We start from the raw sequence: 15,755 nt of genomic DNA, 5'->3' as shown, positions 1-15,755 counted from the left end.
TTGCACATAATCGATATATATTCAATTGAACTCATGTTTATATAGCGCTTTTACAGTTTAGATTGTGTCAAAACCGCTTAACATAAAGGTTCTAGTAAAGTCCAGATTTCAGAGTTGAAGTTCAGTTTAGTTCAGTTCAGTGTGGTTTACATTTCAATGATGAAAGTTCAAACACTGAAGAGTAAATCCATCGATGTGCAGCTCCACAAGTCCCAATTGAAGCAAGCCAGTGGCAAGGCAAAAACTTCACCAAGTGACGAAGTGAAGGAAAAAATAAAAAACCTTGAGAGAAACCAGGCACGACCATTTTTCCTCTGGCCAAACTTCCTTCTGTGTGGAGCTGTAATCTAGGCAGCAGAGACTGGGGAACGCTGGGCGTCCATCATGGAGAACTGCATGTGTGAGTAGGTCACTTGTGGCTGATCAGGCTGGCCCACGGAATCAATGCGGGCTCTTGTCTATCACTGGGGTCTCATGCTCTCCGATCCTCCATGACCACCACAGCATTAGCTCAGGATACGGCCTGGTCCAGGATTACGGATACCTTGGCATCATTTCTTCACAGGTCTTGGATCGCATCAATGGCGCTGCATAATCTCTAGGGGCCTCAGGATGAGTATCCCCAGGTGGAAATAGAGAAAGAAAATAATTAGCATAGCTGCTGTTTATAGTGTATTTAAATGAGATGCTAAAATCAAGTGTTATAAATGAAAATAGTGGTTATAACAAACATGTAAAGCATATGAGTGTTTCTAAGGAGGAGGACAGGAGAAGTGTGTCCTACATGTGGTTGTCAAGCCGCTCACCTGTGTGGAGCACAATCATGCATCATACCGCTATACGATGCATTGTGTATGCTTTACTACAAAGATGTGCCTTTAATTTAGTTATGAGCTGAAAGAGTGTTTCTGAGCCTCGGACATTATCAGGAAGGCTATTCCAGAGTTTAGGAGCCATAAATGAGAAGGCTTGACCTCCTTTAGCGGACTTTGCTATTCTGGTTACTACCAGAAGCCCTGAGGTTTGAGATCTTAAAGAGCGGGTTGGATTGTAGCAAGACAGAAGGTTGGTAAGATAAACAGGAGCTAGATTATTTAAAGCTTTATAGGTAAGAAGCAGTATTTTATAATCAATACAGAACTTAACAGGCAGCCAGTGTAAGGAGGATTAAATTGGGGTGATATGATCATATTTTCTGCAGATATAGCAGCTGAACACAAAGGAAGATATTTTGAAGAAAGCTGGAAAACTGTAAACATTGACTTATATCTTATGGTTTTCCTATGGTTTTTATATGGTCAATGGTTAGAGGTTTTCAGATTTCTCAAAAAATATAATTTTGTGTACAGAGGAAAGAAGCTCATCAAGGTTCGGAACCACTCGATGGAGAGTAAATTGTGAGCACATTTTCAAGTGAACTATGCCTTTAAGTTGTCATCTAACACATAGGTGACACAGACTACTTTGTCTGTTTGACCAGTTTTACATTTATTTTATTAGGCACTGTTATGTATTTGTGTTTTTTGTGCTCTTTTTCTCTGTGTTTTTTTCCCTCTCTCTCTCTCGCACTCGCTCTGTTCTCCCATATCTGCTCTCATGTATTCTCAGGTTCCGTTCATTGGTCCATTCAGCTGTCAGTCATTCCTCCCCGGTTACGTCACTCTTACATCACATCCAATAAGCAAAGACCACCCATGTTAAAAGCGCGCGCCAGACCACTCGCTCTCTCTTGCTTGCATTTTTCTCTTTCGCTGTTTTGTCGCTTGTTTGTATTTACCGCGTGCGTTTTGAAATAACCCGTCTAACTGTGTTTTGTTGTTGCTTGTTCCTGTGTGCACGTTATCCGTCTGTTATTCGTACATTGTTCTTAGTTTATCGTTGTTTACGAGGCTTGGACGAAGCGGACAGGTAAGAAGGTCACGTGACATACATTTCGCAACACATAGGACTACTCTGCTGTCTAGTACACTAGGTTAGGGGCGAGCGCCACTCCTTGTACTTTTTGGATAGATAGATAGAGTAGATAGTTAGGACTCGGAAGATCTTTGTGTGTTAATTATACTGTTTTTCACATAGTTAGTTAGCTAGATGCTTCTGGGAAGTTAGATTTAGTTTGGGTTTTGTTCTTTTCATTTCTTTAGCGCCGCTCGCGTCCCTTCTACCAGCTCTCTTGTTTTTCCCGTCTTTACTTGTTTCAGTGTTGTACATACTGTAAATAGTGTATTTTTGCCTTACTTACTTTTTCTTTATTTTTGATTAATTCGTTGTTGATTGTTCATTTTGGGATTGTAAATAAAAGCACACATTTTTTGGCATTACTTTGGTTATCTTTCCACTCATTCACTGTTTATATAAATATATTTTAATTAAATAAATGTCAAACCCCACACCCTAGACTAACATCAGGGGTTTGTAACAGGCACTCTTTATTTATATACTCCTCTGACATTGTATATATATATATATATATATATATATATATATATATATATATATATATATATATATATATATATATATATATATACAGTAGTTTTTCCCTTTTAAACTTAACAACACAATAATGTATGTAAAAATAATAATAAATAACATTTCAGTTTGGCAATTTATTATTTCTCTTCAATAAACTTTTTTTTAGTTATTATTTCTTCACTAAACTAAAACCATTTAAAATGGCTCACAAATGTGTGTATTCAAAGGACTATTTTTTTTGGAAGCCAATTGCGACATAAAATTTTAAAGGACAAAAATACCAACAAATTGCAATTTGATTAACTTGCAGGAATTAAAACATGTCAACAAAATATTATATTTGCAGAACTGCTGCTCTTTTTCAGACCATTCTCTGTGAACCCTAGAGGTGGTTGTGCTTGAAAATCCCAGTAGATCAGCAGTTTCTTAAATACTCAGACCAGCCCATCTGGCACCAACAACCATGCCATGTTCAAAGTCACTTAAATCCCCTTTCTTCTCCATTCTGATGCTCTGTTTAAACTGCAGCAAATCGTCTTGACCATGTCTACATGCCTAAATGCATTGAGTTGCTGCCATGTGATTGGCTGATTCAAAATTTGCGCTAATGAACAGTTGTACAGATGTACCTAATTAAGTGTGTTGTATTCTAGTTAATAAATAAACCTAATACTGTGTATCAATCTTAATTAGTGTCGCTGAGTAACTATTTTAGTTCTCAGTAGCCATGTCTGTATACAACCACAATTATATGAAATATAATACTCACATGGGCGAGGCAGTGGTGCAGTAGGTAGTGTTGTCGCCTCACAGCAAGAGGGTCGCTGGTTCGAACCTCGGTTCAGTTGGTGTTTCTGTGTGGAGTTTGCATGTTCTCCTTGCCTTTGCGGGTTTCCTCCGGGTGCTCCGGTTTCCCTCACAGTCCAAAGACACGCGGTACAGGTGAATTGGGTAGGCTAAATTGTCCGTAGTGTATGAGTGTGTGTGTGAATGTGTGTGTGGATGTTTCCCAGAGATGGGTTGCGGCTGGAAGGGCATCCGCTGCGTAAAAAACTTGCTGGATAATTTGGCGGTTCATTCCGCTGTGGCGACCCCGGATTAATAAAGGGACTAAGCCGACAAGAAAATGAATGAATGAATGAAAAATACTGACATTGTCTAAAAACAGAAACATTACTGAAAAGGAACAATAATTCAAACTATTAATGAAAACGCGTGTTTCTGCACGCACAATACAGCAGTTGTAAAATCCGACTTTTCATTTAAAAAAAAAACATTTCTGTTCTCTACGCAATAGCCACTAGGTGGCGCAAGGAACAACCACTTTTCCATTGACTTACAGGTAGTTTTCATACAGTACGTGTTAATAAATACTACATATTTCCTAAAAATTGCAATTTAAAAAATGAAAACAAGACTATTTTTTGAATACAAATTTATTACATCATATATCATTAGGAAAAAATTGCATTCTGTTAAAGTTTTAAAGTAAAAAACTGTGGCCTACTGTCATTTATTAGACAAAAACAAACAAACTGGCCAGCACATTCAAATGTCCTCAGTCACAACTTAGCCATTTCAATAAAAAATAATAATTTAAACATAATAATAACAACATCAACAACAATAATAATAAATAAATAAATAAATAATACAATAATAATTAATTCTTCAGATTTTTTCTAGCCTCTTTGGTAAAAAAAAAGTACATTTGAAAATTACTGTAACTATATTACTATAACTGTCTATAATTGATATATTTTTAATATGTAGTTATATAATGGTCGTGCCCAACTGAGTCTGGTTCTCTCAAGGTTTTTTTTCTTCACTCCCATCAGGTGAAGTTTTTTTTCCCTCTCCGCTGTTGCCACTGGCTCGCATGGTTCAGGATTGGTAGAGCTACGCATTGATGAATTGGCTCTTCAGTGTTTGAACTCTCAGTAATGATTAAATCACACTGAACTGAGCTAAACTGAACTGAACTGAACTTAAACACTAAAACCTGAACCACACTGTTCCAGTTACTGAACCACACTGTTCCAGTTACTATGACCATTTATGTGAAGCTGCTTTGACACAATCTACATTGTAAAAGCGCTATACAAATAAAGCTGAATTGAATTGAATTGAATATTAGCTGTGTCATTACATATTATATAAATATTTATATAAAAACTTCCCTAAAACAAAAAACTGTACTGTGATTTTCAGTCAGTTATAAGTCTTGTTTAAATTATAAGTATGGAAATTTAAAATAAATAGCTGATTCATGATCCAGATAAAAAAAAAAAGATAGAAAAATTACAAATTACGCATATAATGCACATAAAGTCTATCATGTACACTAAAAGTCTTCTCACTAATCATGCGTGCATATGATAGATGTTTCTGTTTCTGTTATATGTTAAACACGAATAATAATATTATGTACAAAAAGTTGTAGGCATTTATCACCCATATTAATCAAACTAAATTTAACTTACCTGAACAAAGCGGGATTTCTCTGCCATCTGGAGTGCTGCATGTAAGGACAGAAATTAGGAGTAGAACACCTTAAATTATTTAATTAACTTTAATCAGTCAAAATGTTCATAAAATATTCAGCAAACACCAACGCATTGTTATCCTCAGCATCAGTATATTTATATGAAAGCGCATGGTGTATTCCGGTGTCACCACCAATTTATTTGAATGTAAAATATGGATTAGATTATGTAAATTATTTGTACACAAGATATGAAACAAGGCAATTTGTTGCTAAGTATGGGCTAATTCACATTTGTATATTAGGCTTTAAATATCTACTTTAATACGAGAACATTGTGTCTTCTCATGCGTATAAGCAATTATTTGTATACACAGATACAAAAAACAATGTGGAAAATTTACATTGCTACACAGTATACAAATGTGATTGATACTAAGAGATGCTTATGTCAAATTTAATCTCATATTTGCATTTAGGGTGTTTTTTTATGTGGTGTTTTAGTATTTGTAGTCATCCATATAAATCAAAAGTGACAAATCTGTGTCAGACTTCAGTCAGCAGAACAGCACAGAGATCGACAGAGACCGAAAAAGCATTCACTCTTCAGGTGAAACTTAGTTTTTTCCATTGAACAATATATTGCAATGTTATTGTGATTACTAGGCTTGAGGATTATGAATGATTATTTAAATTCAGATGTGTATAGCTCAATTTGTGTAGAATATAAAGATGGCGTAACATGATTTGTTTTTATACAAATGTGATTTTCAAATGATGAACTATTGGGATGTAGACTTGTTTTTATGTTGTTTGCAGTGCAAAAATTTCCATTTGCTTTAATATAATGAATCCATTATATAAATTAAACCTGTCCAATTTAGATTGTTTGTATAATGTTTAAGCAAAGCCAGCAAAGGAGTATCTGCTATACTGTCAAATAAATAATGACTGATCATCTATAATGACTGATAGACAACTGTTCAGTCTCTTATATTGAATGGCGATCGAAAACAACCTTCACCATTTGCCCATCTCGATCGTCATATTTGTGAAATAATATACACTATTGTCTATTGTGTTTTAACTATATAAAAATATATTAATGATGAGGTCCGAAAAGACGTTAATAACATTAACATCCGTCGTAACCAGATATGGTTTACCCCTGCCTACATCGCATGTCCTGGATTGCGTGTGCTGAAACGGGTGTGGATCTGAAGCAGGATATTATTAAAAATTAATACTCTTCAATATTTTGAAATTGGATTGCAAAACCAATTTCAACCAGATCACTACACCATCCTACATAATGCACTATTAATGTTATTTTAAACAACAATACCACAGTATAGCCCCAACCTTGTATTGTGTTTCTGTGATGTTACTGTAGACTGTTCATGCTAAATAGACACGTGAACATTTTGACTTTACTCGCTTCATTCGCACGTCAAAATGACTTCACAACAGATGTGAATTCGCATCATGGTCAGGGCTTCTGTCTACCGGTGACTCTAGCATTGTTGCTAAACGGCTAACATGGATTTTATTGAGAGAATAGCTGTGTTTATGTGCTTAATGAAGACTGAAAAACAGCGTCGATACGTTTGGAGCCATGTCCACTAGATCCATTCAGAGATGCACCCAGCTATATGAGTTCATAAACCCTTACAGAAACTATACCTGGATTATGGAAGCTTTCAGCGATGCTTCTGACTGAGTCGAGTCCAGTTTGACGAACTGTTTTCGGTGTCTGCAGGAGGATTTTTCCCCGGGACACCAACAACAGGCGCTGCATCATAATTACGCCCCTACAAGACAAAGCTCCTGATTGGTTAATGCAGCACGAATGTCTGCTGAAGTTAAGATTACTAAATCTCGCAAAACACTCAACTCGTGCCACTTCATTTGCATGAATCACGTCATTCGCACCACCTCGTTCACACGTATCGTGCTTCAGGATGTCTATTCGTGTCTTTGCATTGACTTAACATGTAAATTACTCATGCTTGATGCTTCTTCCACGTCTGTGTGAACACAGCATTACAACAATCGTACCACATGGGATTTGCCGGCCATTTGTTGTTAAAGGAGGCATCAGTATCAAAGATTATAGATGTAGATTGGACTTTTGAGACTTTACCAATTTGAATGTTCTTCTGAGATTGCACTCTCATGGCATCTGTCATTGATAAGTCACCATAAACAAAGCTTTCACACCAAACACAAAAAGCGCTGCGCAATGAATCCATTCATTTTCATTTGAATGTTTTGGACCGCATTGATCAGAACACATCTCCAACAAGCTTGTGATCAAAGATTAAAATAGTTACATTTTTGCCATTGTGTCAATTAATACTGAATGTATGTCATTGTTATTACCTAGAGTTATGATAAATAAAGCCGTATGCTGGCGGACAAACTGCAGAGCTTCTATTACACCTATAACTGTATTTTTAATGCCACATTGTGGCATTCAATTGCCACAATGATGACATTGACTATGTTTACATGGACATAAGTAATTCAATTATTTACCTTAATCTGAAAAAGACAATAATATGATTGAGGTGTTTGCATGAGTGTTTACATGATCCCATTTTACATGTTATAGCACATCATTCGATTAACGTCATTGTGTCACCACGCTACCCATGTTTTCTCCTGAGTTTCATGTAATTTCTGGTGTTTCAAATTTATTTTGTCAACTTTAACTGCTGTTTGGCACTTTCACTTTTATTCAGGAACATTTCCTGTGACAAACGAGATATTGGATGCGAGTATGAACTGCTGGAAGAGTGTTGTTTTAATGAATTTTGATACTGCACCTGTATGGAGAAAAACCTCCGCATTATGCGATGCCGGTGTCTGTAGTCCTTCACTGACTCGGTAGGTGCAGAGAATATTGTCAAACAGCCATGTGTATGGAATATCATGTCAGAAAAAGCTGCGAAAATCCTACACGACAGTAATAGTTTGATTTCGGTGTTTACATGTCTGTAATACAGTTCAATAATGCCATAAAAATAAGCATACTCCACGTCTTCATTCAATTTCTGTTTAGTTCGATTGTGACTTTAGTCAGATTAAATTATTAAAAAATTACTGTTTACATGGTAGACTCTTAATCAAAGTACTGTCTTAATTGGATTAAAATCTGATTATTGGTGTCCATGTAAACAAACTCAATGATAAAAGTTATTTTGGTAATTTCTGAAATCAATATGTAATTATTTTGATGAATCACTTCATTATGACATTAATTAGATTTTAAAATAAAAAACTGTATGTTTACAGTGTTCCAAACCCATATATTACACAAGGGATTTTAACATGTGATTATAGATCTAAACAACCTGGGCTCATCCTGAGAATGTAGTCCCATGGACGTTTCTGGAGACCGCGAGATACATCCAGGGAGATACGTATTTTTGCAGTTTTTGTTTTCACGAATCTCCGAGAGGCCACTGTCGAACGACCTTCTGCCTGTCTGCCTTGATGACAGAATGATTGACCATGCGACGGCTAATTGTCCGACTCACCCTCCTCTTTCCCTAAACCCAACCAACGACGATTCACAAAAGCCGTCCAGAAAAAGAAAAGCCCTTGTCTGATTTTTACCACATTTTCGGATTTTGACCTCATTTTCACCCTGTGATGAACTCGTTTGCTTTATTTTTTGGATTTTGTTTTTGTTTTCTTACCTGATTTCTGGAACCGCTCTTCCCTGGACTCGAACCCGGTCACTGTCGTCGTGGTCAGCCCCTCTCTGCACCTCAGTACACCTAGAGCTAACCACACAAACTGGAAGGAACAGCATCACATCGCCCCGCAGCATCCGCTTAAAAAAAATAAATGCAGCCGTACGTACCTCCGGCCACGTATTTCACGGTCTCCAGAAACGTCCACGGGACTATGTTTTCAGAATGAGCCTGGGCTGGATCTAAAGGTATTTATTTTTTTGGTAAGGGAAATAACCAAGTACATTAATAATATTCTCTTCCCATATATGGTTTACTATGCTTCCAGGCTGAGACAAAACAGACAACAGAAGATGAATAACTTAACAGTGAATATCACATCTGCGGCATCTGTGAACTCAACAATGGCACAACAAATCAACTTCTTGAACGTTGTTCTGTACAGCTTTAATTTTCTTGTTGGTCTTCCAGTGCACTCATACGTGATCTGGCTCATCGTCACAGGAACAGGAATTGCATCAGAGTTTTTCAACCTCAGTCTCTCTCTTTGTGAAATTGGCATCTGTCTGAATAGTTTGATCTGTATATTGGCAAACTGGTTTTCAAGTTTTAAGATGTTCTCAGTATTTTTTGGAGCACTAAGCCTCACCGGCCGTCCTTTGTTTCAGAGTCTGATCTCTGTTGAGCGTTACCTGGCGGTGGTATATCCGGTAACATTTCTGAAGTTCAAACCTCTCCGGTATAAAGTAATCTGCTCTATTGCGGTCTGGATAACAACTCTTGGCTCCTGCACAGTCTGCATGTTCACATTGACATCCAGCTTGAATGCATATTCATGGTACTTATTAATGCAGCTTCTGTTATACATCTTCATCCAGTTGTATTTCTGTTTGACTGTTCTTAGAGCTCTGAAGCAGTCGGGGCCAGGAGATAAAGTCAAAGAGAAAGAGGAGGAAAATCAAGTTAAGAAAAGAGCATTTATTCTAATTCTAATAATTACTGTGAACATGTTTGTCATTTACCTGCCCTTTGTTATCGCGGCACTGTTTACTATTGTGGCAAAAATCTATGTTGAAAAACTGTGGAATTGTGGTTTCTTTTTCTTTGCGCTGGCTGGTTTTTTACAGCCCGGTCTTTATCTTCACCGGTACGGGAAATTCTCCTGCCTCTGTGCTTCATAAAGCTTGTTTTTTGTAATAAATAACTAGATATTGTTAACATTTATTTTGGATTGAAAAATAACCTCTAAATTTACGCTAAAGTTGGTCTTACAATTGCCTTCGTAATGATTATATACTGTACATAAAATAGAGAAGTAACTGTATTAGTGTAGGTTGTCATTTAATTATATTTTTTGTGCTAAATCTGCCAATAAATCAATTAATTTCTGACACAACTTAATATTTATTCCATTGCATATTAGTCTAACATCCAGTTGTGACATACAGGATACACACTTTGATGCGTTACATTGTTTTAAAGCACAGTATTTGCTTATAAGGAAAGGATTTTGTACAAAAGGGATCCATACATATGCCCTATACTCACTAAAAAGGGCACTTGAAGTAATATTTTGAATGCGGTACAGCGCATTGTAATCAATCTCGGTGTTGTTTTCCATCAGGAGTTTCCAAACATTACATCAGTCAGTTTTAAGTCAGTTATTGCTATCTTTTACTGTAGACTGCCAGTGCAGAATATCAGTTTACATTTCCAAACATTATTTTTTCAATGAATTGTGATAAGTGACAGTTCATTGATCGGTTTTATGCCCTTTGCTGTCTACAATATAAATGCTACCTCTGGCAGACATTGTTGGAAGGCATGGGATCAGCTTTCTCAATACTCAATTATATATTTCAATATAATCTGATGAAACGTGTAAACTGTCTAAGTGAACTGAATGTGTTAAAGATGAAAAAGACTGGATGACCAACAATTTCCTTCACTTAACTTCACACAAAACAGAATAATTACTTATTGGGCCAAAATCCTGTACACAGAAGATCTCACAACTCGACCGGCAAATTAGAGGAATACAATGTTAGTATTAGCGCTACTGTAAGATCTTGGTGTTATATTAGACAGCAACTTAACTTCTGAAAACCATATCACTCATGTCACAAAAACAGCCTTCTTCCATCTAAGAAGTATTGCTAAGTTAAGAAGCATGCTATCTATCTTCATGCTAGTTCATGCTTTTATGACTCCTAGACTAGATTACTGTAATGCTTGCCCAGCATCCTCTATTAATAAACTTCAGTTAGTGCAAAATGCAGCTGCCAGAGTTCTTACCAGGTCTAGAAAATATGATCATATCACCCCAATTTCATCCCAATTTCTACTGGCTGCCCTACTGTTTATCTATCCAACCTTCTGTCCTATATCAGATTTTTGTATGAACAAGCAGCCAGTACTCAACACAGAGATCTGATCTCACATCATCAAGAACCATTGAATTAAAAAAAAAAAAAAAAACTGGCAGCGTCTCTAAGACAATTCAAGAAACTTGCTTGCAAGTCTATCTGTAAAAATACAGTAAACACAAGTGTACACAGGGCAAGAGCAGTTTTAAATGTTTTCTAATACTAAATTAAAAGGATGGTTACACCAAATGTTTAATTTAATTAAGTTAATTGATGTTAATTGGATGCCATGGCAGCATATAAAACAGCATTGCTGCATCCCTATTCGAATACTATTCATCCTAAATAGTATTAGAAAATAGAATTAGTATGTCCCAAATCATAGTATGATGAAGAGTGTATGCCAAAGGTTTTAGGTGTAGAAGCATCCATACTGATATTGCCCACAGTACATTGCGCGTTGGACGTGAATTCGATTAGAACTACATACGCGAGTGAAAAGTGTAAATAAACTACAAACATGACGGACGCGCGAGACCAACCGTCAAATAGAGAGGCTTCAGTAAAAAGACTGTAATAATATCTAGCCAAATGGAAATTTTTTAAACACGTTTTCTGTGTTATATTTCATCTGCAACAACAATACTTATATAAAGGTGTGTTTGGACATTATCGCCTGAATGCAGAATTATACAAAAACCTGAGGAGATTTCTCTGCATGAAAGACTCGTGAATGGGAGATTGTCCTACTGTTGCTTCTTTAATAAGGTAGGAAATTAAATATGACAGAAATGTGGATGATGCGTGGATGACTGACTGGGCTCATAACTAAACAACACAACGATCTGTTAGCGAGGAAGTAGTGAGTCCCAAAGCTTGCATACTCTTCTGTGACACACTCAATAGTATATATTTTTCCTTTATAAAATGTACATACTTTTCAAGGCATAGTATGCGAATTGGGACACAGCCCATGTCTTTTTTAATGTTTTTACTGCTAAATATTTGCATGTCACATGACGTGTATTTTTGTAACCATTCGCTTCTGTTAAATCAGACCAGAGAACTCTGCAGAAAAGATCGGGTTGACATCATTCTCAAGGTGACTCTTCTGATATTTTATAATATCATTGTAAAGGTGTTCGTCTACAAAAATGGGTTATTTATTATGTTGGTTACTTTAGATCAAAGGCATTGCATAAACTGTTCATAAGCTTAATCTGTTTTACCAGTTAACACAACATGAGAGATGACAAGATAAACTGAATTATTCTCAAAACATTTATATTTGCCTTAATCTCAAAATAATGCAAATATTGTGCAAAACTAGTGATTTAATTCAGACACACTCATTATGCTATCTGACATTTATTGTTGTCTCTTTTTCTTTTGTAGAACTACATCAATATTGTCCATAAATTAAAGAATTAAACATGAACGTCTCCACCGGGAACTTTACCTTTCCTGTGGTTCATCCTCTCACTGACCTCATAACATATTTCAGGATTGGTGTGCTGAGCTTTAATCTACTGTTCGGGGTTTCTTCACACTCTTATGTGTTGTGGCTTATTGTTAGAGGAAGAAGAATTCCATCAGAGTATTTCAATGTCAACCTCACAATTTGTGAGATTATATTCTCACTGATTTTTTTTTGTTTATTTTGCGTATGTTCTACAAATATTCACAAGTCTGCGATTAATATGTAACTTTTTACAAGGACTTACCATCACCGGTCGACCTCTGTTTCAGTGTCTGATCTGTATTGAGCGTTACCTGGCTGTGGTTCATCCTGTAACCTTTCTGAAGTACAAACCCCTCAGATATAGAGTGATCTGCTGTGCTGTGGTCTGGATAATCACTCTCGGCTCCTGTTCGGTCTGCACAGAAATATTAACATTTTCTAGTCTGAACACATACACAATGTTCTTCTCGCTGCAGTTCCTCTTCTTCCTCTCCATCCAGTTGTTTTGTCTAGTGGCTGTTCTCAGAGCTCTGAAGCAGTCTGGACCAGGAGAGAGAAAGAAAGAGGAAAACCAGATGAAGAGGAGAGCGTTTCATCTCATTTTGATAACCACTGTAACGTTGGTTGTCATGTTTGCACCATTCATCCTCACAGGATTCCTCACTATTCTGCAACAGAAGGAACAGAATGAAGTTTCACTCATCTGGTTTTTCAGTTTTTGCTGTTTTATTTTGACTGGTTTTGTGCAGCCTGTTCTTTACCTGCACAGAGTAAAGAAACTATTCTGTCTTTGCTCCGGAGGGAAATTAATGCTTTAGATGAATTATTTAGTCATTGAACGTAATCGATATACAGTTGAAGTCAGAATTATTAGCCCCATTGTTAATTTTTTTCCCCAATTTTTAAGTGAGAATGTATTTTTTCAACACATTTCTAAACATAATAGTTTTAATAACTCATTTCTGATAACTGTTTTATTTTATCTTTGCTATGATGACAGTAAATAATATTTTACTAGATATTTTTCAAGACACTTCTATACAGCTTAAAGTGACATTTAAAGGCTTAACTAGGTTAACTACGCAGGTTAGGGTAGTTAGGCGAGTTATTGTATAATGATGGTTTATTCTGTATATAGAAAAAAATAGCTTAAAGGTGCCAATAACCTTAAAATGTTTATAAAAATAAATTATTAAACTGATTTTATTCCAGCCGAAATAAAACAAATAGGACTTTCTCCTGAATAAAAAACATTATCAAACACACTGTGAATTTTTTTTCTTTCTGTGTTAAACATCATTTGGAAAATATTTAAAAAAGAAAAAAAAATCCAAAAGAGGCTAATAATTCTGATTTCAACTGTATATATCGGTTGCATATATATATATATATATATATATATATATATATATATATATATATATAAACAAACTGCTCTGTTTGATATCCAAGTTGTTCCTATAAAAAATTACATTTCAGGTTGGTTTTTTATTAAAACGTCCTCAAATTGTGTCTTATTATTTCCACCCCTGCTGAAAAATCCAGCTTTAATCAGCCTAGGCTGGTTGGCTGGTTTTAGCTGGTTGACCAGGCTGGTTTTAGATGGGTTTTGGCCCTTTCCAGGCTGGTTTCCAGCCATTTCCAGCCTGGTCTTAGCTGGTCAGGCTTGAAAATGACCAGCTAAATCCAGCTAAAACCAGCTTGACAAGCCTGGTTTAAGCTGGACATAGCTGGTTTTGGCTGGGCTCCCAGCCTGGCAAGGCTGGTCAATCTGGTTTTAGCTGGTTATCTCTCAGCCTGACCAGCTAAGACCGGGCTGGAAATGGCTGGAAACCAGCCTGGAAATGGCCAAAACCCCTCTAAAACCAGCCTGGTCGACCAGCTAAAACCAGCCAACCAGCCTAGGCTGGTTTAAGCTGTTTTTTTCAGTAGGGACACCACATTTAAAATGTGTCTCACAAATGCATGTTTATAGAAATTAGTCTAATCTATTGGTAGCCAATCACATCATACCATATTTCTAAGGACAAACTGACTAACAAATCAGATTTGCATTTTGATCAACTTGCGGAAAATGAAGAGATGATCTAGATGTGAGTGTCAGTGCACGTCATGATTTTGTCAAGTATGATGCGATGCTGAATAAGCATCTATGTTGATCCTGGAACATAATTTTTGTTTAAAAATGTAATCCATATCTATTCCCTACCACTAAACCAAACAATTACTGTAAAGTATTACCAAAATTGGAGGGGAATAAAAGTTGGATAACAATCATGAAGTGCATAAACCTAACCATAAGCCTAAACTTATGAACAAAATAGATGCTAATCCAGAAACATGTCCTTCTTGTTGAAATATAGTTGGTGAGTGGGGCGCCTGCAGGATTTCATTCCAAGGTACGCACAAATCCAGCACCGCCCCGCCCCATTCCGATGGCTGTTATTTCAGTATTCAAACAATAAATAACGGATGCATCAAGTAAAATAAAAACAAATATTTTTTAAAATTTAGCAAAATTATGCTCTTTTTATCTTTGTATTTTATTTTTGTTAGTTTTGATATTTTATTGTCTTCATAATTAAAGCTATAGACAAAATCCTGCTTGACATTTTAGAAAATATTTGGATTAGCTAGTATGTATTAAAGATCACTGAGAAAAAAACAAAACAGAAACATGTTACATGCCCTCATAAATGTCCAAATTATATTTAACTGAATCGCAAAAAAAAAAATAAAAAAATTGAGTAAAAACTATACCGACATTTAAGATTCCATATCTATTTTATTTATTCATTAATTTGACCTGTTTATTTGTGCATAAATAATTGAACTCATACAACAGTATCTTGGACAGCTACAGTGCCACTAAAGCTTTCAAACACAACCCCAATGAAGTAATGAAAGATTAGACTTTCTCCGGTAACGGCCGACATCTCAACACGCCGTAACTGTCCTTCGGGTGGTATAGCCAGCATTAAATCACAACACAAGACGTCTGGCTTGACTAAAGTGCAGTTATTTCCTCGTTGTTCAAAGAGTGTGCAAGTTCGTGTTTCATGGATATAGTATGTAGGTATAGGATTGTAAACATCAATAATGTTAAGCATGTCTTTATTCGATGCACAGCAGAAAAAAAGTCTTTCAGCAGTGCATGTAGCTGTTGGTTAAGTTCTCTCCCAGAGTCCTCAGTGGAGAAACAACCGTAACCATACCCAAGTGTTCTCAGAACGATTTGGCACGATGGAAAAGCAGGCAGCTGTAGTGTA

The 15,755-nt window shown here is 36.2% G+C and overlaps 2 protein-coding genes across 2 annotated transcripts; both read left to right on the top strand.

Annotated features, from left to right (window-relative positions):
- Positions 1-5,506: 5,506 nt before the first annotated feature.
- LOC147838756 (uncharacterized) lies at positions 5,507-12,765 on the top strand. The gene is made up of 3 exons (XM_087300731.1): positions 5,507-5,567; positions 7,702-7,846; positions 8,987-12,765. Exons 2-3 carry the CDS (start codon positions 7,740-7,742, stop codon positions 9,837-9,839), a joined length of 960 nt encoding a protein of 319 aa, XP_087156857.1. The 5' UTR covers positions 5,507-5,567; positions 7,702-7,739; the 3' UTR covers positions 9,840-12,765.
- On the top strand, positions 12,458-13,304 carry LOC147831776 (chemokine XC receptor 1-like). The gene is given in 2 exon segments (XM_087300369.1): positions 12,458-12,682; positions 12,684-13,304. Coding segments are annotated over 2 exon segments (846 nt in total).
- Positions 13,305-15,755: the final 2,451 nt, after the last annotated feature.

Source organism: Danio rerio, chromosome 21 (genome assembly GCF_052040795.2).
Source record: "Danio rerio strain M-AB ecotype USA chromosome 21, GRCz13ab, whole genome shotgun sequence".
Classification (NCBI taxonomy): domain Eukaryota; kingdom Metazoa; phylum Chordata; class Actinopteri; order Cypriniformes; family Danionidae; genus Danio; species Danio rerio.
Note: the sequence above shows the minus strand (reverse complement) of the source record. Positions and strands in the feature narration are given on the sequence as shown.